Source organism: Conger conger, chromosome 11 (genome assembly GCF_963514075.1).
Source record: "Conger conger chromosome 11, fConCon1.1, whole genome shotgun sequence".
In the NCBI taxonomy this organism is placed as follows: Eukaryota; Metazoa; Chordata; class Actinopteri; order Anguilliformes; family Congridae; genus Conger; species Conger conger.
Window position 1 is genome coordinate 43727327 of NC_083770.1, and position 22655 is coordinate 43749981.

At 45.6% G+C, this 22655-nt stretch overlaps 1 protein-coding gene across 1 annotated transcript in view; it reads left to right on the top strand.

Annotated features, from left to right (window-relative positions):
* The window catches only part of LOC133139883 (collagen alpha-1(V) chain-like), a 46180-nt gene that overhangs the window by 19894 nt on the left and 3631 nt on the right, over positions 1 to 22655 (top strand). Inside the window, exons 24-57 of the mRNA XM_061259336.1 lie at positions 777 to 830; positions 1143 to 1196; positions 2103 to 2147; positions 3208 to 3261; positions 3389 to 3433; positions 3543 to 3596; positions 3710 to 3763; positions 4508 to 4561; positions 5519 to 5626; positions 5745 to 5834; positions 6233 to 6286; positions 6740 to 6847; positions 7508 to 7615; positions 10597 to 10650; positions 11465 to 11518; positions 11952 to 12059; positions 12838 to 12891; positions 12972 to 13079; positions 13187 to 13240; positions 14027 to 14134; positions 14389 to 14442; positions 14578 to 14631; positions 14728 to 14781; positions 14876 to 14929; positions 15372 to 15479; positions 15627 to 15680; positions 15766 to 15819; positions 16914 to 17021; positions 17114 to 17167; positions 17486 to 17521; positions 17710 to 17763; positions 19512 to 19773; positions 19884 to 19996; positions 21267 to 21335. Of these exons, the coding sequence (XP_061115320.1) occupies positions 777 to 830; positions 1143 to 1196; positions 2103 to 2147; positions 3208 to 3261; positions 3389 to 3433; positions 3543 to 3596; positions 3710 to 3763; positions 4508 to 4561; positions 5519 to 5626; positions 5745 to 5834; positions 6233 to 6286; positions 6740 to 6847; positions 7508 to 7615; positions 10597 to 10650; positions 11465 to 11518; positions 11952 to 12059; positions 12838 to 12891; positions 12972 to 13079; positions 13187 to 13240; positions 14027 to 14134; positions 14389 to 14442; positions 14578 to 14631; positions 14728 to 14781; positions 14876 to 14929; positions 15372 to 15479; positions 15627 to 15680; positions 15766 to 15819; positions 16914 to 17021; positions 17114 to 17167; positions 17486 to 17521; positions 17710 to 17763; positions 19512 to 19773; positions 19884 to 19996; positions 21267 to 21335 (2550 nt within the window). The remainder of the gene's footprint in view (positions 1 to 776; positions 831 to 1142; positions 1197 to 2102; positions 2148 to 3207; positions 3262 to 3388; positions 3434 to 3542; positions 3597 to 3709; positions 3764 to 4507; positions 4562 to 5518; positions 5627 to 5744; positions 5835 to 6232; positions 6287 to 6739; positions 6848 to 7507; positions 7616 to 10596; positions 10651 to 11464; positions 11519 to 11951; positions 12060 to 12837; positions 12892 to 12971; positions 13080 to 13186; positions 13241 to 14026; positions 14135 to 14388; positions 14443 to 14577; positions 14632 to 14727; positions 14782 to 14875; positions 14930 to 15371; positions 15480 to 15626; positions 15681 to 15765; positions 15820 to 16913; positions 17022 to 17113; positions 17168 to 17485; positions 17522 to 17709; positions 17764 to 19511; positions 19774 to 19883; positions 19997 to 21266; positions 21336 to 22655) is intronic.

Below are 22655 nucleotides of genomic sequence, written 5' to 3' on the forward strand. Positions count from 1 at the left end.
CCAGAGGGGCATGTAGCTAATTAGACTGGAAAAAACATTGAGACCCAGAGATAAAGACATAGCATAGTAAGTAAAATCTTTATCAAATAAAATATTAATGTTACATTAATACATATTGGATAAGATACTTATTAAGTGCAATTTCTGTATGTGCAACATACACTCAGTGAACACTTTATTAGGTAGACCTATACACCAGCTTGTTGATGCAAATATTTCGTCAGCCAATGATGTGACTGCAACTAAATACATGCAGACATGGTTAAGAGGTTCAGCTGTTTTTCAGACCAAATGTCAGAATAGGGAAGAAATGTGATCTAAGTGACTTTGACCGTGAAATGATTGTTGGTGACAGACGGGGTGGTTTGAGTATCTCAGAAACTGCTGATCTGGGATTTACATGCACAACAGTCTCTAGAGTTTGCAGAAAATGGTGCAAAAAAACAAAAAACATCCAGTGAGCAGCAGTTCTGCAGGCAAAAATGCCCTGTTAATGAGAGAGGTCAGATGATAAGGGACAGACAAATAACTACACATTTCAACAGTGGTATGCAGAAGAACATCTCTGAACACACAATGCATCAAACCCCTACATGGATAGGCTACAGCAGCAGAAGACCAATAAGTCAAACAAATAGCTATAATAAATACCTAATATTGTGTATTTGTTCGAGAACATTGGCAGTCAAAGAAGCTACTTGTATAAGTAGTGGGTAAATTCACTTGTTAAACAAAACCATGTCAAGGTTTAAACTTTGGCTTCCTTGTGATTGTAGGGTAAGCTGGGAGTTCCGGGGTTGCCAGGATACCCAGGAAGACAAGGTCCAAAGGTGAGTGGCCTCAGGTAGTGTGTGCGTGTATCAGTGGCCAGTTAAATGGGCTGGCCCATGGTGTAGACCAGTGATCATGGGCTCAAATCCCAGTCCAGCCCTGTTTTATTTTCTCTCGGGAAATTAGTGTGACTGTACAGAAGATTTTCAGTGACTGAAATACAATGAAATATGTGTTTTGTTTTTATGACACGATAAATGTGCATCATTATGTCAAAGCTACTACTGGGCCATACGTGCCTGTTCTCTGACTGTCTGCGACGCTCCTGTGTGCTGATTGGCTGAACAGCGCTCTCTCTCACTGGGTTACAGGGATCTCAGGGATTTCAAGGTTTCCCAGGAGCCAACGGAGAAAAAGGAACTCGTGTAAGTTAGGATGATTTATTTCATTTCCGGCAATCTGATGAAAAACAAGACCTTCCAGTTTGTCTTGAATGCGTGTTTTCAATCAAATTTGATGAATGCCTTTCACTGCTGGCATGGAATGAATATTGCACACCTTCAAAAAGTGCAGTCTGAAATAAATGTTTGATAACTTGAACCATTTTGGTGAATTTTATTGATGTGAGAGTGGACCACACCACATGAGCAATACCAAGAGTGGGACAGGAATTAGCTTAACAAACAACATGTTTCTGCTCTGGAAAGGCCAGAGTCTGAATCGTTTCTCACTTAATGTGAGCTGTTGTTTTAAATGAAAGTCTTGTGCTCTGCTTATTGAAGCGCTCGGTCTTAATGATTCTGTGCACGCATCAGAAGCTGCATCCAGAACTGTGACGTTGATGTAGTGCCGTGACTAGTGGCATGTTTCATTAGAGCTGGGTCATTGGGTCTATGTGTGATTAGTGCATTGTCACTACAGATAAATGTTAGGAGAACATAGCTTTGTTTTCCTGGCCTAGCATTTCCATTTTCCCCAACGAGGACCCACGCAGCTCCTGGAGCTCTTAAGCTTGTGTTCATACTGGGCCAGCATCTACCCATTGCTTTGACGGTCTGAAATTGTCTCGTAAGGAAGCTCCACAAATGTCATTTGTAGATGCTGAGGTAGCATATTCCAATAAATCCTAGTAAATGCAAGAAGCACATTAACTGATCTATGGAGTAATTTAAACATAATACAGCGTGTCACAAGTGGTATGAGTTTTGTAAGCCTTTGCAGTATGATGGTAGACAGGCTCTACAGTAGAATGTAATTTATCTGTACGTGTACGTATGCCATGAAGTGGTTGTTGAGTGTGCGTATGTGTCCCATCTTTTCTTTCTCCTCAGGGTGTACCTGGAAAGGCTGGTCCAAGGGGGCAAAGAGGACCCACTGTAAGTTTTACCCTGTCCCTGCTTTTTCGTCTGCAGTGTGGATCTGTGTGTCTGTGCTCCTGTTAGCCTGCAGTGTGGATCTGTGTGTCTGTGCTCCTGTTAGCCTGCAGTGTGGATCTGTGTGTCTGTGCTCCTGTTAGCCTGCAGTGTGGATCTGTGTGTCTGTGCTCCTGTTAGCCTGCAGTGTGGATCTGTGTGTCTGTGCTCCTGTTAGCCTGCAGTGTGGATCTGTGTGTCTGTGCTCCTGTTAGCCTGCAGTGTGGATCGGTGTGACTGTGCTCCTGTTAGCCTGCAGTGTGGATCTGAGATTGTACTTCTGTTAGACTGCAGTATGCTTCACTGTGACTTAGGGCTGTGAACGGTTCAACATTGTACGAGTTGTAAACATTAACAAAAAATTACTAACCCTTTATTTTGTTTTGAAGCCGAAATGGTGAGCTCTGTTTAAAATACATGCTCTTTCACCACTTATAGAAAAACACCCAATATCCCATTCATTTCCAAGTAGCTACGTCATTTTCTGCTTCAATATCCTAAGGTTTCATTTTTCTTTGAGGAAAACTAGCCGAAGCTAAACTATGGTGGTTGTATCGGTTCCATGTGAAGATTATTAGTAGCTGCTTTCTGGTGGGAAACTCCTGTAGACCGTAAAACCAACACCAAGTGAAAGCAGGGTTTGAACCCGACTACAAAATTCCTTGACGGAAGACCGTGACAGCCTGTCTAGAGAAGCTGTAATGACCTTGAGTCAATGCTAATGTTTCTTTTGATTTGCCAATTAGGCAATTACCTGACTGAAAATGTTTAAATTCAAATCGGTCTATTTAAGATGGCCCAAAAAAAATTGAAAATGCAATAAATCTTTTGCAAGTAAGCCTACTTCATTCTTATTATTTTTTAAATAGCAGTCATAAGCAGTATCGGTTACGCGGTTAAGCGTTTACAAAATGGAATGGTAGATGTTTACAAAAGCTAGTCTGTGACTGTAGCGCGCTGTGGTTTACTGTGGCCCCTGTGCTGTGTGTGTCTCCTCTCACCCTGTCTTGTCTCTGTTGCCCAGGGGCCGCGTGGTGAAAGGGGACCAAGGGGCCCTACAGGAAAGTCAGGACCAAAGGTGAGGCCCCCAAACACTCCCATCTGCCTGTTGTGATCGGCTTACATTCCCATATTCATATTAAAGTGAGTTCATTTCCTAACAGACTTAATGAATGGTTTCCCCTCTCTCTGCCTGAACCGTTTAGGGTACTTCAGGACATGACGGGCCTCCTGGACCACTAGGCGAAAGGGTAAGACTCATTCCTCCCTTCCTGGTGTTTCTGTCTCTGATAATACTCTGAATCCTTATGGAGAGGTGTCATGCCCCACTGTGATGCAGAATTGTTTTCTCTGCTTCAGGGCCTACCTGGGCCTCAGGGGCCAATAGGATTCCTCGGACCGAAGGGCCCTCCGGTGAGTATAGAAGACTGACCAATGGGAAGATTTGAGACGCTTATTTCTGTGCGTGTGTGAGCGTGTGATTGGGTAAGCACTCCTCATTCATATGGACTTTATCTGTGCCTCAGGGTCCAGCTGGGAAGGAAGGACTGCCAGGGCATCCCGGACAGAGAGGTGAAACGGTGAGCACCTCTTAGTTTCAGCTGGGGTTAGGGCTGACCTGGTGTGGAAGAAGATAAGGTCATTCAGGGATCCAGACTGCAACTAAACGGTTGCATTTTACGACCATTTTTTCATGGCGGTGCCAGGACATTTTCTTTAGGTTGCAACGGTGTGACAACAAAGTGAAACTTGAAGCATCCACAACCAGGATTTTGATGCAGGTTGTCAGCTAGATATTTACTTACTCGTCACTTAGTTGCCCTCCTGGACCCCTTGGTTGTGGATATTTCTTCCGATTAATCCTTCTATTGCTGCAGAAGAAGTTGGTAAGTACTGCAGGCTGTAGCAAGGGTTCAAAGTTATTATTGGCAGTCATGCCCAGTTTCACCTGCTCAGACAAGCTACGAGCACTTTCTGACCAGCTCATACCCAGCTAGACCTGCTATATGACCATATATGCTTGGCCAGGCTAGTTTATACTCAGCTTATGAACAGCTTGACAAGCTCAATTTTCAAGTTGGTATAGCTGGATTTTACAGCAGGGTATATATTCAATTATTACTATAGTAATGTATTATTGTGTAGGTGCAAACAATAACAATAACAATGAACATGTTTTTTTAGTCTTTTATTCCTGTTATGGATTGTGATAATCATGTTCATTATCATGTGCATTCTAATACAGCGGACAGGTGCTGGCTATTCTGGTGTAAATTTGAATGGCTGGCCCTCTGCCCCTGTTCTGATCGTTTCTCTGTCCTCAGGGTTTCCAAGGTAAAACTGGCCCCCCAGGACCTCCCGGTGTGGTGGGACCACAGGTGAGTTACCTGCTCAGCCTCAGATTCACCTGACCCATAGAGAGATGGACTACAGTAATACTATGCACGGTTATCTGCCCAGTTTCAGTCATAGCACAACCCTTACCAGTCAAACCAAGCAAACAAAACAGATTTTGAACAGAAGAACATACTCAGAGAACAATATGAACCTATTCAGTGAACAATGTAATTATGGATGCTGTGAACACTGTTGGTCTGCATGCTGTACACAGCCTAATTCTTCATGCACTGGACAGTGAATGTCACTGAGCTACAAACCAAGTAGAAAGTACAGAACTATTATTACCCAGTCTAACTGCACAGCTGCACCATATTCATTTAGGTATTCTCTGCTAGGCCAAAATTGCAGAGATTTGAATGGTCCTTTCCTGTTATTGGACCACTGTTTGTTTAAATCGGTCTGATTTCTGATGTGTGAAGGAATTTCCAGTCTAATGTAGTCCAAGGCAACGATTCCTGCCATTCTAACCCTTGAGGGCTAGCAACAGTCTGACTGCTAGACTAAACATAATTTTATATTGGATTCTGAAAATGAGTGACACATCTGCCAATCACATGTTGATGTGTAGTGATTAGATCTCCCGATCACCTCATCTGTTTCCGCGACCCCTGTTTGATGTCATTACGTTTGGGCCAGGCAAAGTTGCTCAGAGAGGTGGCTATGTACAGTTCTGTATGACATCCACCTAATAGATGTACTATTGTATTATGTTATTATTATTATATGTTTACATATTTATTCATGTATTTGTTTGATTAGAAAATGATTTCATACATGACCTATCAGATACATGGGCACAGTATAAAAAACAGTGAATGTACAGAAAGTGCTACATTTATAATTCATGTTTACTATACGTGCTAAGAACCTACCTGAAGGGGAATCAATATGGCCTCTGCAAACATTTGCCTGACCACCCCTTCTCCACTCTGAAGGGCCCCGCAGGCGAGACAGGCCCATTGGGAGATCGGGGACACCCCGGCCCCCCGGGGCCCCCAGGAGAGCAGGGCCTGCCCGGACCTGCAGGGAAAGAGGGAGTAAAGGTAATCCTAAAGCAGCCCTGGGATGGGAGGAAGAGGGTAACGGTAGATAGTTCCGGCATGTGGGGATGGATGTGGATACAGAAGGCAGTGGCTAATGAGGAAGTTGCTGTGCTGACAGGGGGACCCTGGTCCCGGTGGCCCGGGTGGGAAGGACGGTCCCCCAGGACAGAGGGGGTTCCCTGGGGAACGAGGACTACCTGGACCGCTGGTGAGTGTGGATCTGCTGTTCCTCTGCCATATGCATTCCGTCAGGCCTTCAATTTAGCCACACAGGGCACAAGAAGAACATCCCAGAGAACGAACAAACACCACACACACAAAAATAAACAGAGCTCTCACAATCATACATGCACACACGGGCAGTCACACACACTTCTGGCAATTCTGGCACAGAGAGAGATATCTGGAAGAGTGGAGAGAGAGTTCAGAAGCATTAGGGAGAGAGAGTTCAGAAACATAAGGGAGAGAGAGAGTTCAGAAGCATTAGAGAGAGAGAGTTCAGAAACATAAGGAAGAGAGAGAGTTCAGAGACATTAGGAAGAGAGAGTTCTGGAACGGCGCCAAACATTTCTTTGTTTCACGGGTCTTTCCTTCTTTCTCCACCAGGGGGCAGCAGGCCTTAAAGGAACCGAAGGCCCTATTGGTGCCCCTGGACCAGCAGTAAGTACAGAGCTTTTCCTCAAAAACACAATGTAGACAGATTTACACTAAGCCCATTGGTTTTAGCCCATTGATACTCAAGTGGAGTCATCTCCACATCTAATTTGCACTGTGATCACTTTTCCATACAAGATAGATGTTCAATTAATTGCTTTCTTAAAGCATTTGTTGGAAAATGACAACATAGGGATAATTTTAGTTGAATGTGCATATAGCTACTGTTACAAATCACTGGAGCCAACAGAATCACAAAGCAGAAGCTGTCTCACTGAAGGGGATTCTCATGTGTCACAGTGAGGAAATAGAGATGCTTGTTACAGATTGTGGTGGGATCTCCTGCAAGTTTTGAGATGTCTCTCGTGTTCCGGATTGTCCCCTTGTGCTGCTTTTACGCTTACTAAGATGATTGTACACAACAGTGAGAGAGCCTTCTGTGAATGTCTCTCTCTGCAGGGCTCCCCTGGTGAACGGGGACCTGTCGGCCCTGCTGGACCCCCTGGCCTTCCTGGGCGTCCGGGGCCCCTGGGGCCCCCAGGCCCAGCTGGAGAGAAAGGTGGCCCGGTGAGTGTATATGCTGAGCTTGTGCAATGGGTATCGTAGCCCGCGTGTTCTATGAGTGAGAGTTCTCAACAAGTATTTCAGTCTTATACTGAGACTTAAAATCTTATTTATTTTACTTTTTTGCTAAATTAGACAAAAATATTGGCAATGAGGCAAGACAGCTTGACTTTCACTATTTTCTACTGGACCTAACCTGATCTTAAAACAAGCTAATATTTTCGAAATGAGAAAAAAAAAGAAGCTCTTGTTAAGACTGTCATTTTTTGCAGTGCTGAGAGTATTTCAGGGTGTATTTCTGCAGATGCAGTGTAGTGTAGGATGCAGTGTTTGAGGCTGTATTTCTGCAGATGCAGTGTAGTGTAGGATGCAGTGTTTGAGGGTGTATTTCTGCAGATGCAGTGTAGTGTAGGATGCAGTGTTTGAGGCTGTAGCTCCGAGGGTGCAGTTCTGAGGGTACAAACTCATTTCTGTCGCAGCGAGAGAAAGGCACACATCATGTACTGCTGCAATATCAATGTTTTAATCCATCGGGAGATCTACCGACAGATTAAAACTCAGATTCTGGAGCATTGCATGGAGTGTGCGAGTGTTTCCCAGTGTTTACTCTTTGTAACCGTGTGCTGTTATGCTGGCGTGCTCGCTTCTCTCTGGACGTTTCAGGGAGAGAAAGGCCCCCTGGGTCCGGCCGGGAGAGACGGAGCTCAGGGTCCTGTAGGCCTGCCTGGGCCCTCCGGCCCCCTGGGGCCAGCTGGAGAGGACGGAGACAAGGTACGATGGGGGGGACGTTGGGGTTGCCTACCACTGTCAGGACAGCAGAATCGCTCACAATATTTATAAAAAGACTAAAAAGACACCTTTTCAGACTATACCACTGTCCTCCCCCCTGATTCCCAACCCCCCACCCTTCCGATATCCCTCTTGTCTAACCCTAACCCTTCATTTGAAAAATTTAAGAATTGCCCTTACAATGACAATTGTCTTTTGGTTTAGAACAGCTCTTCATGTGTTTTTTTAGCTAGTTATGGATTTTATGCTTTTAACTTGTGGAAGGACCTATGCACTTGTAAGTCGCTTTAGATTAAAAGCGTCTTCTAAATGACAAAAATGTAAATGTAAATGTTATGCCTCAGAGTGTCGGCCACGGCACGGTGGTGTGGGGAGATTCTCGACATTATGTGTGGTTCGCTCGGCTAGTTCGCTAGTAAGCACGGTAAAGTGCATTGAAAGCAAAGGCTCGTAGCAGGTTACTGCGACAACACTCCCTGATGACATAACAAATTCAAATTCAAAAGAACATCATTGCCCTTGGCTAGGGGCAAGTTTGTCTTTAGCTGACTGGTAATGCCTTCGTTCAACAAATATATGGACGAGTGGGAGGCCGGGGTTAAAAATTCTCACCCGTTACACCCACACACACACACACACACACACACACAACTCATGGATTTGTGTACTCTACAGTGAGATCTGGCTCCTTTTCTGCGCTCAAAGAGAGATTCTATTCTGGTCAGAGAGGGAAGATTGCGCATACGAAGGACAGTCTGTTTTTTGTGGAGTGCAGCCCGTTTCCTATGGAGAACAGCTTGTCCTCAGTATGTGCTCCTGAACTGTGGAGGGTGAATGCACACTGCAACGCCCGTCGGGAGAGCCCGTCTCTCTCTGTTTCAGCATGGTGCCGAGAGGGGAGCGTTGGGCTCTGGAACATCGAATATTAATGAATATTTATGATGTAGCCTCAATGAAATCACAGGCCATTATCAGTCATAAAGGAGTTTTATACTCTTTTATGCCTGTGCGGTCCTCACCTGAGAATCACAACTGCCTTTGTTATTTTCTATGCGACCCTTGCGGCTGAGAATTCAGAAGCAAACTAGCAGCAGCCTCTAGCAGTAACGCTACCACCTCTTGGCATTTGGATTTTTTCCAACTTTTGCCTCTTGGTCACTCAACTTAACAATACCCAATCACAAGGCCTTCAGTTCTCTCCATCGCTGGTGTTTCGGCAGTCAGCTGGCGGCGACGTCTTGGAGTAATGTCGGCATTGGAAATGATTGGCCACCCCATGAGCACCGGTCTCTCTGACAAAGCTAGACGTTTTTGCAGGCAGACGACCGCAACATGTGATAACGCTCCCTTAGGTGTGTCTACACAAGCTCTAATCATGGATAGTGCCCAGGCCTGGGTCAATTACATAATTGTTTTAGATTAAAATACTTTTCTGTGATCAGTTGATCTTGCCTGGTGCAACTGAGTCAACCAAGAGGATCAGAAGGTGGGGTCTTGCACTTTTTAAGAGTATTTCATAGCTTCCAATACACCAGACAAGGTCAGCAAAGCATAGGAAAATATTTGCATCCAAAACAATGACATAATTTACCCGGATCAGATGAGTACAGTAACATACAGCAGTAGTGTGTGTACAGATAGTAGTGAATTAATCGATACACACGCAAGCCTGCACACACAGACAAACATGGATGGGCAGATACACACTGGTAGACACACAAAATGCTAAAATAAATACACACAATTAAGACACAAACTGACACACTGATAGACACGTGTGCAAACACTCACATACACACGCTGAGTGGCGTATGGACACACACACACACACACACACACACTCACACATCCTTTAAAACACAGATAGGGTGTTGAGGTGTGCTATGTGCTGAGGCTAGAGCCTTATACGTTTCTGCTTGTCTCTCTGTTCACATGCCATTACTGTTTAATGACAGGGATAGGTCAAAACATATAAATTGTTTCATATAGTAATAACCCACAGAGTGCATACATTTTTAAAATATTGTCCTTTTTGTTGGACCATTGAATCAGTAACTACTGTATATAAATGATGTATAATATGGCCGCAAAAGCTTTGTGGGTTATTACATTAAGTCTACAGGGAGCTATAGTGCTGAATAGTGCTTACCTGAACACATCACTGATTTAGGATAGGACTTTTAACAGCAGAGTGGACTCCTGTTTTCTCTAATACACACACTCTTTCTCCATCTTTTTCTCTCTCTCAATTCAATTCAGAATGCTTTATCGACATTACATTCAGGTCAGGCCAGTGAATATCTGGACAATGACACAGTTGTCTCTCGTTTTTGGTCTGTACTATAGCATAATGGATTTGGAATTATACAATGAATATTAGGTTTCATTGTAGGTAATTCATAGGTGATATTAGACTGTCAGCTTTAAATCAAGGGTAAATTTGGACGAATGTTGTTGGAATTGCAGCCCTTTTTCGTATATAGCTCACCCAGTTTAATCTTAAATAAAATGGTCAAATTTAGTTCTCACTTCCAAAGCATTTGCATTTGATGACTGGCTGAATCCTGCTACCCGTAGGCATCTCCACACACTGGGCATCCTCCTGGGCCATGCAGCCAACTCCAGCTCCTGTGTGCTTCTGGGGCTTTCTGCAGTGTATATTCTCTATTTTTTAGGTGTTTCCTGAATTGATTTTTTGATAATGCTATTGGCCTAATTTTGCCCTGCCTGGATTGTTGTTTGCAGGAACTGTGTTTGCAGCTTTTGTCCCAATGCAAAATTTGCTTGCTTTGTAAGCAGAACAACGTGGTTCACTTGCCACATTGTGCAATTGGTTCAATTATGGATTTAATCATTTCATCTCATTGCCATATCTGTTTGACTTTGTTTTGTAATGGCATAGCATGCCTTGCATGCTCTATCTCTTTGAGTTAATTATCTGTCTCTCTCTGTCTCTCTCGCAGGGAGAAGTTGGTGAGCCTGGACAAAAGGGAAGCAAAGGAGACAAAGGAGAACATGTAAGCTGGCATTTATAAATATATTCATATATTTCCCTGCTTGTGCTTGATCAGGAGGCTGGTTCTCTGCACACTATATTTCCCAGAGTAATATCAGATCTCCCTGTGCTGCATCTAACTGTGTTATGTCTCCCTGTGCTGCATCTAACTGTGTTATGTCTCTCTGTGCTGCATCTAACTGTGTTATGTCTCTCTGTGCTGCATCTAACTGTGTTATGTCTCTCTGTGCTGTATCATTGCTCTATGTGCTGCACCTAACTGTGTTATGTCTCTCTGTGCTGTATCTAACTGTGTTATGTCTCTCTGTTGTGCATCTAACTGTGTTATGTCTCTCTGTGCTGTATCATTGCTCTCTGTGCTGTATCTAACTGTGTTATGTCTCTCTGTGCTGTATCATTGCTCTCTGTGCTGCATCTAACTGTGTTATGTCTCTCTGTGCTGTATCATTGCTCTCTGTGCTGTATCTAACTGTGTTATGTCTCTCTGTGCTGCATTTAACTGTGTTATCTCTCTCTGTGCTGCATCTAACTGTGTTATCTCTATCTGTGCTGCATCTAACTGTTATCTCTCTCTGTGCTGCATCTAACTGTGTTATGTCTCTCTGTGCTGCATCTAACTGTGTTATGTCTCTCTGTGCTGCATCTAACTGTGTTATGTCTCTCTGTGCTGTGTCCTTGCTCTCTGTGCTGCATAATGTCTTTATCCTGTGTGTCCCTGTCCTGATTATCTGTGTTGCATTGGTGTTATTGGTTTTATTATTGTCTTACTGGAGGTGGAGGTGTGTTTCTTATAGCTACTCTTTCTCTCTATCCAGGGTCCACCTGGTCCTTCCGGCCCCCTGGGCCTGATTGGACAGCCCGGTCCTGCCGTACGTGTTTTTACTTCAGTGCCCACACTGGCGACTGCGTTTACATTAGCTCATACATCAGAGATATATTACACATTAATGTCCTCTACTTCACACTGTTCACGCAGATCCAGATTTGATAAAATATTCTGACAATGATAACTGTAGTAAGTCTTGGATTGCAGTTATACTGTATATGGTTTAAATATGCTACAGTGCTACAGTAAAGGCCATATAGTATGTAAAAAAGTAATATATGATATGACAACTATGTGTACTTATGTGAGTGTGTGTCTGAGTTTGTGTGTAGAGGTGTATGTGCATGGGTGCGTGCATGAGTGTGTGTCTGAGGGTATGTGTAAATGTGTGCGTGCATGAGTGTGTGCCTGAGGGTGTGAATCTTTAAGCAAAGCGATGATCTTCTTCAGTATCTGACGCTGTAAGTGGTGTGCAGGGGGCAGATGGAGAGCCAGGACCTCGAGGGCCGCAGGGCCCCTTTGGGCAGAAAGGAGATGAAGGACCGCGGGGATTCCCAGGCCCTCCTGGGCCCCTTGGCCTGCAGGTGAGAGAACCATGTCCCCCAGGCAGGGGAGAGAACCATGCCTCCAGGTTGACATGACTGACAGTGAGGGTACGTTCCTCAGGGTAAATTATGGCTGCACAGTAAGTTACACCCCCTCCTGTTCAACGCTGAAACAGCCCCACCTCCTCCTATTTAACATTGAAGCAGTGTGTTTACAAGTTTACCTCATTTTATTACCATCTGGTTGGTATTTGCTTCACTTATACAGTACTGTGAAAATGTCTTAGGCACATGTATAACATTCTGTACAGATGAGATCCTTTCAAAAAATAATACGTACTATACATTTTACATTGCATTTGAGTAATTTGGCAGAATAGTTAAAAATGGAATCAAATCAATATTTTTTGTGACCACCCTTCAGCGTTAAAACTGCATCACTTCTCTGAGATAGCCAACGCTGTCCTGCTGTTCTATAAGACAATCAGCAGGGAGGTTGTTCCAAGCATGTTGGAGAACTTGCCACAGTTCTTCTGCAGACTTTGGTTGGCTCCTTGCTTCTGATCTCAGACAGCCTTGATCAAGTTTTTATGTAAAAGTGGTCAATTGCTTACAGTAATATGTTACTTTTTTAAATTAAATACAAAATCTGTCAAATTAAATCTTTTGGACAAATGACTATTTGTAAATATCAAATGTGTTCTTTTTTACTAACACACACAAAAAAATAAGCATATATATATAGAGACTTCTGCTCAGTACTGTACATATGCCTGTTAGCATATGGCAGCTATTGATGTGTATCTCATTAATGCAGGGATTGCCTGGACCAACCGGAGAGAAGGGAGAGACGGGAGATGTTGGTCAACTGGTAAGACCTCCATTTTGGCCCATGAGTAGGTTCTTATCTCTTCATGACTGGGCTGGGGCTGATGGCTTTCTCACCCACAGGGCCCCCCTGGACCCCCAGGACCCAGAGGACCGGCTGGCCCCTCAGGAGGAGATGGCCCCCAGGGGCCTGTAGGCGGCGTTGGGAACCCTGGAGCTTTGGGAGAGAAGGTGAAAACCTGAGACAGGAGGTTTTGAAAACGTATTGTTGTTGACGGACTTATGAGTGAAACGTTGTTGACGGTTTTATGAGTGAAACATCTCTGCTCTGTATTCAGGGTGATGCTGGCGAGGCAGGAGAGCCTGGTCTGCAGGGGGAAATTGGGCCGATGGTAAGGAAAACCCTCCCCCTCTCACACCAAACCCTCACCCTCTCCCACCAAACCCTCCCCCTCTCACACCAAACCCTCACCCTCTCCCACCAAACCCTCCCCCTCTCACACCAAACCCTCACCCTCTCCCACCAAACCCTCCCCCTCTCACACCAAACCCTCCCCCTCTCCCGCCAAACCCTCCACCTCTCCACCTCTCCCGCCAAACCCTCCACCTCTCCCACCAAACCCTCCCCCTCTCCCACCAAACCCTCCACCTCTCCCCCTCTCCCACCAAACCCTTCCCCTCTCCCACCAAACCCTCCCCCTCTTCCGCCAAACCCTCCACCTCTCCCCCTCTCCCACCAAACCCTCCACCTCTCCACCTCTCACACCAAATCCTCCCCCTCTCCCACTAAACCCTCCACCTCTCCCACCAAACCCTGTACCTCTCCCCCTCTCCCACCAAACCCTCCACCTCTCCCCCTCTCCCACCAAACCCTCCACCTCTCCCCCTCTCCCACCAAACCCTCCACCTCTCCCCCTCTCCCACCAAACTCTCCCCTTCTCCACCTCTCCCATCAAACCCTCCCCCTCTCCCGCCAAACCCTCCCCCTCTCTCATCAAACTACCCACCTCTCCCACCAAACCCTCCCCCTCTCCCACCAAACTACCCATCTTTCACTCCAAACTACCCACCTTTCTTACATTATAGGCACCGTTCACACCAGTAAAATATGACGGTGTTGTATTGATACTGTATCTCCAGAGCTTGAATGTGTAGCGTAACGGTTCTGTGTTCTGCAGGGCCCGAGGGGGGACAGGGGGGAGAAAGGAGAAGCCGGTCCTTCTGGTTCTGCCGGGCCTCCTGGCCCGAAAGGTCCTCCTGGAGACGACGGTCCCAAAGGCAGTCCTGTGAGTACCACGCTGGCTCAGAGCGGGGCCAGAGGTGTGCTTCTCCACAGGAGAGCTGTTCATTCATATTCACGCAACCCAACACACGCTCTGTATTCCTTTACTAGGATACTAACGTAAATATATCAAGTTCTTGTAAGAGCAAAAACAACGTTATTTATTGAACTCTTTGTGTCTGTATCACAGGTTCAAAAGGATAGGAGACTAGACTAAGCTGCTCCTTTCCGAAATGTTTTTCTCTTCTTCTCTTTCAGGGTCCTGGCGGTTTCCCTGGTGATCCTGGTCCTCCTGGAGAGATCGGTATGCCTGTAAGTATAAGCTGCTAATCTTTCATAGAGCCCGCAGGCTGGCAACTGTCACTCCTGAGATTTCATTCAATATGAATATCATGTGATATCATATCACAAATTGTGTACACTGTCCTGTTCTTCCTTTCACCTCAGGGTATGGATGGTATGCAAGGTGACAGGGGAGAGGATGGAGAACCTGGTCAAGCTGTAAGTGCATTTGAGGCCCTCTTGAAGTTGTGTAATCTGGGTGCTGTGATTTTTTTGTGTAATGGCTGATTGTTTTTTACTGTCTTGCCATGGCAGGGCTCTCCTGGTCCGACTGGCGAGTCCGGTCCCACCGGCCCCCCAGGGAAACGCGTAAGAGAACATCCTCTCTGCAACTCTATGTGTCCTGCTGCCTAAAGCCCGGAAAACCTATAACCATGTATATTTGACCCTCTCTCGCACACAGGGTGCCGAAGGTCCTGCTGGCCCTGAGGGAAGAAGAGGTGAAAAGGGAGGCAAGGTATGGATGACATCTTTATCATTATCTCACTGATTCACATCTTTATCATTATCTCACTGATTCACATCTTTATCAGTATCTCACTGATTCACATCTTGATCATTATCTCACTGATTCACATCTTTATCATTATCTCACTGATTCACATCTTGATCATTATCTCACTGATTCACATCTTTATCATTATCTCACTGATTCACATCTTGATCATTATCTCACTGATTCAAATCTTTATCATTATCTCACTGATTCACATCTTGATCATTATCTCACTGATTCACATCTTGATCATTATCTCACTGATTCACATCTTTATCATTATCTCACTGATTCATATCCTGCTCAATTCCCATGATGGACCATACTGAAGTGTGTGTGTACGTGTGTGTGTGTGTGTGTGTGTGTGTGTGTCTGTCTGTGTGCCTGTGTGTCTGTTTTGCAGGGCGAGACTGGTGTGGAAGGTCCTCCAGGGAAGACTGGTCCAGTGGGCCCTCAGGGAGCCCATGGAAAGCCTGGTTCTGAAGGTCTCAGAGGTGTCCCAGGCCCAGTGGTGAGGAATTCCTTCTCGACCTGTCATTATCTGTGTCTGTAATTGTGCCACTGTGTCTGTGACTGTAGCTTGTGCGTCAGTGTGGCTGGATCAGCAGTGTGTTTTTTTCTCTGTACCGAGGCTGTGTTTATTTGTCTTCCGCTGCAGGGTGAGGCAGGCCTCCCTGGCTCCACAGGCCCAGGTGGACCTCCAGGGCCTATGGTATAGCATGCGTCTCTCTGAGTGAGGTTTTCATGGTAAGAGGATGGTAACAGCCCAAGTGACTCACTGTGCCTGTCTCATTCAGGGTCCGCCAGGATTAGCGGGTATGAAAGGTGACACAGGGGGCAAAGGTGAAAAGGTGAGCTCTACAGTAACGCATACATCTGGGTGTACACAGACCTGTCACACCCAAGCCAATATGCACTATATCAATGGCTGTTTGTCATCATGCAGTCATACCAAGGTGAGATAAGGTACTGTATGTCTGGGGCTTGACATACCTTATACACTCACTGAGCACTTTATTAGGAACACCTGCTTACTCATGCGATTACAGTGAGCGTATATGGTATATCAGCCACTAAATGTATTCTCATTAAAAAATATATACATATATATATTTTTTTAAATTTATTTATTATTTTTCATTATTATTATTATTTTATTTTTTTCAGTACCATATGGCACACCACACAATACTTATTGCAGGGTCGGCCAACCCTATTCCTGGAGAGTTACTGCCCTGAGGGTTTTCATTTGGTGCACTTCATTCTCATAATTAACAGCAAAATGAGTGCGAAGGAAAGTGAAGGAAAGACAGAAGAAGTTAATAATAAGCAAAGAAACACAAAATACACAAATTATAAATTAAGATGCAACAGAAACAGCATGGACAGTTCTTGTGTGGTGTTAAAAGCAAGGAAAAGAAGTGGGATTTGATACAAGATTTAAAAGTGCTCATGGAAGGTGCAGGTGTAATGAAGAGGTGGTCTGTCCCACGATCTTGGGCCGAGCATATGAAAGCATATGGCCACAGCACATTAAAAGGTGAATATTGAAGGTGAATACTGAGGACAGTATATTACCATGCATTGTTGCATGGTTTGGGTCACTATACTGGCATCCATTGTGGTGAATATTGATCCTGATTTGGGACAGTGTGCAGCAAGCTGAATATTGATGCTTTGGGTCAGTACACTGCCAAACAGCAAGGTGTATATTGATACTGACTTGGGACAGTATACTGTCATGTAGCAAGGTGAATGGGCAGCCTGTAGTGTAGCGGTTAAGGTGCATGACTAGGACCCTCAAGGTCGGTGCTTTGATCCCTGGTGTAGCCACAATAAGATCCGCACCGCCGTTGGGCCCTTGAGCGTCTGCCAAATGCCATTAATGTAGTGAATGTAATGTAATGTGAATACTGATCCTGATTTCTTGGCTGTTTCTCCCCAGGGGCACCCTGGATTAATCGGGCTAATTGGACCAACGGGCGAGCAGGGAGAAAAGGGCGACAGGGGTCTTCCGGGCCCCCCGGGATTATACGGAGCCAAAGGTGACAGTGTAGGTGCCACCATCATCTTCAAAAAGATTTTGCAGCCCCGGATGAGCGCTCTGTGGGTTTGTGACGTGTCTGTGGTTGTGCCTCCTCCCAGGGAATCGCAGGTCCTACAGGGCCACTCGGCCCCGTCGGTTCCTCAGGACTCCCGGTAAGTTCGCCCCGTCCTCAACGAGGGACATTCGCTTAGAGGTGTGCGTTCTCCCCCATTTTATGGCTTCCAGATTCTCCTTTGAAGGTGTTTCTGCCTTTTTTTTGTACCAGATGTGGAGAGAGCATTAGATGAGTGTCTGGCTTCTTGTTCATGCATGGCACACAATTCCCAGCTGAAACATGACGCTGGTTAAAACAATGGAACAATGGGCATTAGGCATTAGGAATACATTTCCTCGTTAGTTTGTAATGAATAAAGCTGGACTGAACCCAGGCTTCTGACAAACTGAAAACAACATTCTGTTTGTGTTCGCAGGGTCCTGCTGGTCCAAAGGGATCTAAGGGTTCATCCGTAAGTACGCTTTCATTTGAGATTATTTTTCGGTTTGAACATTCATGTGAGTCATGTGAATTTATGTAACAGATCTGTAACAGATTCCCTGGATTAAAAGCTATAGGGTTGCATTGTGGGAGTTGGAGTTTGAGTGATGTCAGGTTTGTTTCCTGGTATACATCTCGGTCGTTTTATCATCACTGCAGGGCCACGCAGGTCCTAAGGGAGAGATGGGCGTTACTGGACCTCCAGGCCCCCCCGTAAGTCTGCATGTCTGACTTTATAAGTCTTAGACCTCAGGTAAGTGCCTGATTGTGAGTGTATGGTTTGTGAGGTTGAATTGTGTGCTTAGTTACATTTTCACACCTTTCCCATCTCTCTCCTTCCCTATTGTTGTCTCTGTCTTGATGTGGAGACATTGAAAAGGATGAGACTGGGGAGGTGTTTTGTATGGCGGATAGGGTTGCAAACTGATTTTTCCAGGCATCTTTTGTTCATTTTTGGTAATGTTCCTGTAATCTTTTTTCAATCATATGACACACTTTGTCCAGATCTCCAGAAAAGATTAACAATGCTACAGGAGCTTAATCTCAGTGGAAGTGGAAGCTTTTTTTCCTCACTGAAAAGATTTTCTGTTTTCGAGTGGATACAGATCATTGTGGCTGTGCAGTTTGAAACACAGTGGAGCCACAGCCCAAACACTGAACAAATCCCCAAATTTGATGGTAATATCGCCAAAAATGAGAATTCTTGTTTTTTCCAAGCTATGTCTAGGCAGGTTTCAAAAAGGACATTTGGACTCCAAAAGCACACATGGAAATTATGTTATGAGTCTCATGAGGTGCCAGATATAGTTTAATATAATAATATAGTATAAGGTGAGGTCCCCCCATGCTTGTTTTGCCACCCACTTGTTGCTTGTTACAAAAGGAACTGTTGTCACTGAAGCAAAGGTTCTACAGATAGAACTGTGAGTTTTAACGCTTTTAAATGTGTATCCTGTTACCATAGTGATTTCATCAAGGAAAAAAAAATGAATAAAACAAAACCCCACACAAGCCTGAACACAGTTGGGTGTGCACATCACATGGATTAAGTATTCTCAGTGACTCCTGAAATCGATGCAGTGCATAAAAAACTTTAAATTCTTACAATTTATGAGAAATATTTTTTACAGAACAAATTCCCTGAAATTACTGAAAAGAATTCCTCAAGAAGGGAAGTTTTGACAGAAATGTACAACCCTGGTGGCAGATGATGACAAAATAGGGACATAGGGGAATAGGGCCACTGGGAAGCTGTATTAACAAGCGTTTGTGTGCTCTCTCTCTCTCTCTCTCTCTCTCTCTCTCTCTCTCTCCCTCCCTCTCTCTCTCTTTTACTCTCTCTCTGTGTCTCTATCTCTCTCTCTCCCTCTCTCTCTCTCTCTCTCTCCCTCCCTCTCTCTCTTACACTCTCTCTGTGTCTCTATCTTTCTCTCTCCCTCTCTCTCTCTTGCTCTCTCTCTCCCTCCCTCCCTCCCTCTCTCTCTCTCTTACTTTCTCTCTGTCTCTCCCTCTCTCTCTCTCCTTCCCTCTCTCTCTCTTACTCTCTCTCTGTGTCTCTATCTCTCTCCCTCTCTCTCTTACACTCTCTCTGTGTCTCTCTCTCTCTCCCTCCCTCTCTCTCTCCCTCTCTCTCCCTCTCTCTCAATCTCTTTCTCCCTCCCTCCCTCTCTCTCTTACTCTCTCTCTGTCTCTATCTCTCTCTCCCTCTCTCTCTCTCCCTCTCTCTCCCTCTCTCTCTCTTACTCTCTCTCCCTCTCACTCTCTCTCCGTGCCTCTCTCACTCTCTCTCCCTCTCACTCTCTCTCTCCCTCCCTCTCTCTCTTACTCTCTCTCTGTGTCTCTATTTCTCCCTCTCTCTCTCCCTCCCTCTCTCTCTTACTCTCTCTCTGTGTCTCTATCTCTCTCTCCCTCTCTCTCTCTCTGTCTCTCTCCCTCCCATCGATGTGTCTCCTCGCCCGCAGGGTCCTCCCGGCGAGGTCATCCAGCCCCTCCCCTTGCAGTCGTATCCTAAGAAGAGCAAGCGGAGCGTTGACGGCAGCCAGCTGGAGCTCAACGGCGACGGCGATGGCGGCAAGGACTACGACGACGGGATGGAGGAGATCTTCGGCTCGCTGAACGCCCTGAAGCAGGAGATCGAGCACATGAAGCACCCGCTGGGCACGCAGGCCAACCCCGCCCGCACCTGCAAGGACCTCCAGCTGTGCCAGCCGGACTTCACCGACGGTACGCCGCCACAGGGCGTCCGCGTGGAGCGCCTTGGCCCGGTCCCCAGAGGCTCCTCGCCCCGTCCCGAATGCACTGACCATGCGCCGTGCGCGTCCTGTCTGTTTCAGGCGAGTACTGGATAGACCCCAACCAGGGCTGCCCCGGCGACTCCTTCAAGGTCTACTGCAACTTCACGGCAGGCGGGGAGAGCTGCATGTACCCGGATAAGAAGTCTGCCGGAGTAAGCCCCCCTCCCCTCCGTCCCAATAACCACACGTCCGTTTATATACAGCAGCGCTGACTGTATTCGTGTGCTGTATTCGTACGGGGGGAAAGTAGACTGGGTAACACATAGAGAAGGGATACAGGTCAGAAGGTGCCGTGGTTTGGGATCGAACAGGGGGTTTTGTATATGGCTGGAAGGTCAGCCACCCTTATTTATGTCTACAACGTTATCTAAAATTGACATGAATTTCAGAATTTCTTGTTATTTGGTATGTCCCCCAACTTTAATGGCAATGTGCACTCGAGTTGGCACGGACTTCACAAATTTGTGCAAAACCTGATGATCCATGTTATTCCAGCATTATTTGACAATATTCTAAAGAGTGATGTTACTGAATGCTTGGTTTTTGTCAGCCTTCAAGTGTCCCCATAAATGCTCAGTGAGGTTGCGGTCAGGTGATTGTCGATTGTGCAGCAATCCTTGCTCTTCTTTGGCCTTCAAGTAATTCTTGCAAAGCTTTGAAGTAACTTTCATTTGTTTTAACATTTTCTAAATCCTAAAGCTTTCTGTTTATTACCACAATTACATGAAAGATTTGTCACAGACTTTAAGTGTGGTCTCAGACTTTTGGACCCCACTGCATGTTATTACAGTGGAATAATTTGAACAGCCCATTCTGCTGCTGTGGTGTGTGGGCGAATGGGCTTATAGCACCTGCTGCTCCATTACCCCTAACAGGCTGAGGCAGTCTGCTTAGCCGGGTGTCGTTTTTCATCATGGATAAGGAAGGCAGTGTAATGGCAGCGGAAGCTGTAATATGGAGCGTTCTAATATGGCTTAACTGTTCATTTCAAGTGGGCCAGTATGCAGCAGCCTGCACAGTGGAACAGTCCTCTCTCTGCAGGGTTTGAGGGTTGGGCCTGGGCATTCTACCCCCCACCTGTGCACGCATACACACACACAAACACACACACAAAAGCACTCACTGTCACAACAGACAGGCACGCACACACACACGCACACATACATGCACACACCCACATGCATACACACAAACACACACATACTGTTACAACACACACCCACACACGCACACCCACACATACATACACACACACACACCCACACACACATACACAAACACACACACACACACAAGCACTCACTGTCACAACACACACAGACACATGCACACACACACACACACACACACACACAACACATACACACACACAGATATGTTCCAGAGTACTAAGTATATCATCTGTCCTTTCCCATACCCCAGGTGAGAATAACCAACTGGCCAAAGGAGGTTCCGGGCTCCTGGTTCAGTGAATTCAAACGTGGCAAAATGGTAAGATAACCTTGTGGTTTGTGTGAGTGTTTTAATCTAATCAACTCCCGAGTTACCATTGATTAAACAGAACATGTCACGTGGGTTCCCCTCCAGAAAAGAGCAGTCAGACTCCAGTCCTGGTCTACTGTTTTTCTTTTTTCACATTTATGTACTTAAATAGTTGATTTAAGTCGCTGGTTGGTAAAGTCCATATGTTGTATAACTTATTTTAACAGCCTGAGCTGACTGCTGACTGGAAGAAAATCACAAATCCATGCTGATACTGCAGCCCTCCAGGCCTTGAGAATCCATTACATTCCCTCCCTGCCTTGTTTCCTTTAGTTCCCACCCTGGCGTGAAAAACAAATGTGTTTCTGATTGATCTTTCCTGGCTGAGGGAAATGAAGCATGGAGACATGCAGGGCTAGACCATTTACCGGACTGCCGAGTGTTTAGTCTCTAATTCTGTCCAGAATTCATACCGAATCCTGCTTGCAGCAGTAGTGTAATCACTCAGTCCTGAATGTGGCAGTTAACGCTAGGAGTGTGCCTGCGTTACTGCAGTCACTGGAGGCGAATAGCAACACGGTCATTAGCTTTGCTCACACTACACGATTGCGACTCATTTGATATTGTGTTCAGTAACTGCTTGATAATGTTAGCATATACATTACATTATTGGCATTTGGCAGACGCTTTTATCCAGAGCGACGTACAGTCGATTAGACTAAACAGGAGACAATCCTCCCCTGGAGCAATGCAGGGTTAAGGGCCTTGCTCAAGGGCCCAACGGCTGTGCGGATCTTATTGTGGCTACACTGGGATTAGAACCACCGACCTTGCGTGTCCCAGTCATTTACCTTAACCACTACGCTACAGGCCGTCAAGCGTGATGAAAGCATTAAACCCAGTTAATGCAATGAGTCAACAAAGATGGTGTGACAAATGTTAATACAGCAATCAAACAACAAACTAATGAAAAGTGTTTTGCACTTACTGGCACACAGCATGTATCAGTGTAGTGTCAGTGTCCTTTCAGGTGAAGGATGGCTGTGTAACCACAGGCAGAAGATAATTGGTATGTGTATCATTCACCCTGGTGATGAAATCTAATGAAACTGGAAAGGAAATCTGACAAAGACTGACGTTCAACTGTGATGGAAGCAAGGAAATCTCCCAGGAGAAGGGGCACACCACAGGATGCTGACTATAGCACAGTCTGTCCTTCATACAGGACCTGACCTGCCTCTCTCACTAAACCACGAACACTATCTCCCCTCGCTGGCCCCTGCGGGCGAGTCTTGCTTTCCATTACCAAGTTCCACCAGAAATTAAAAT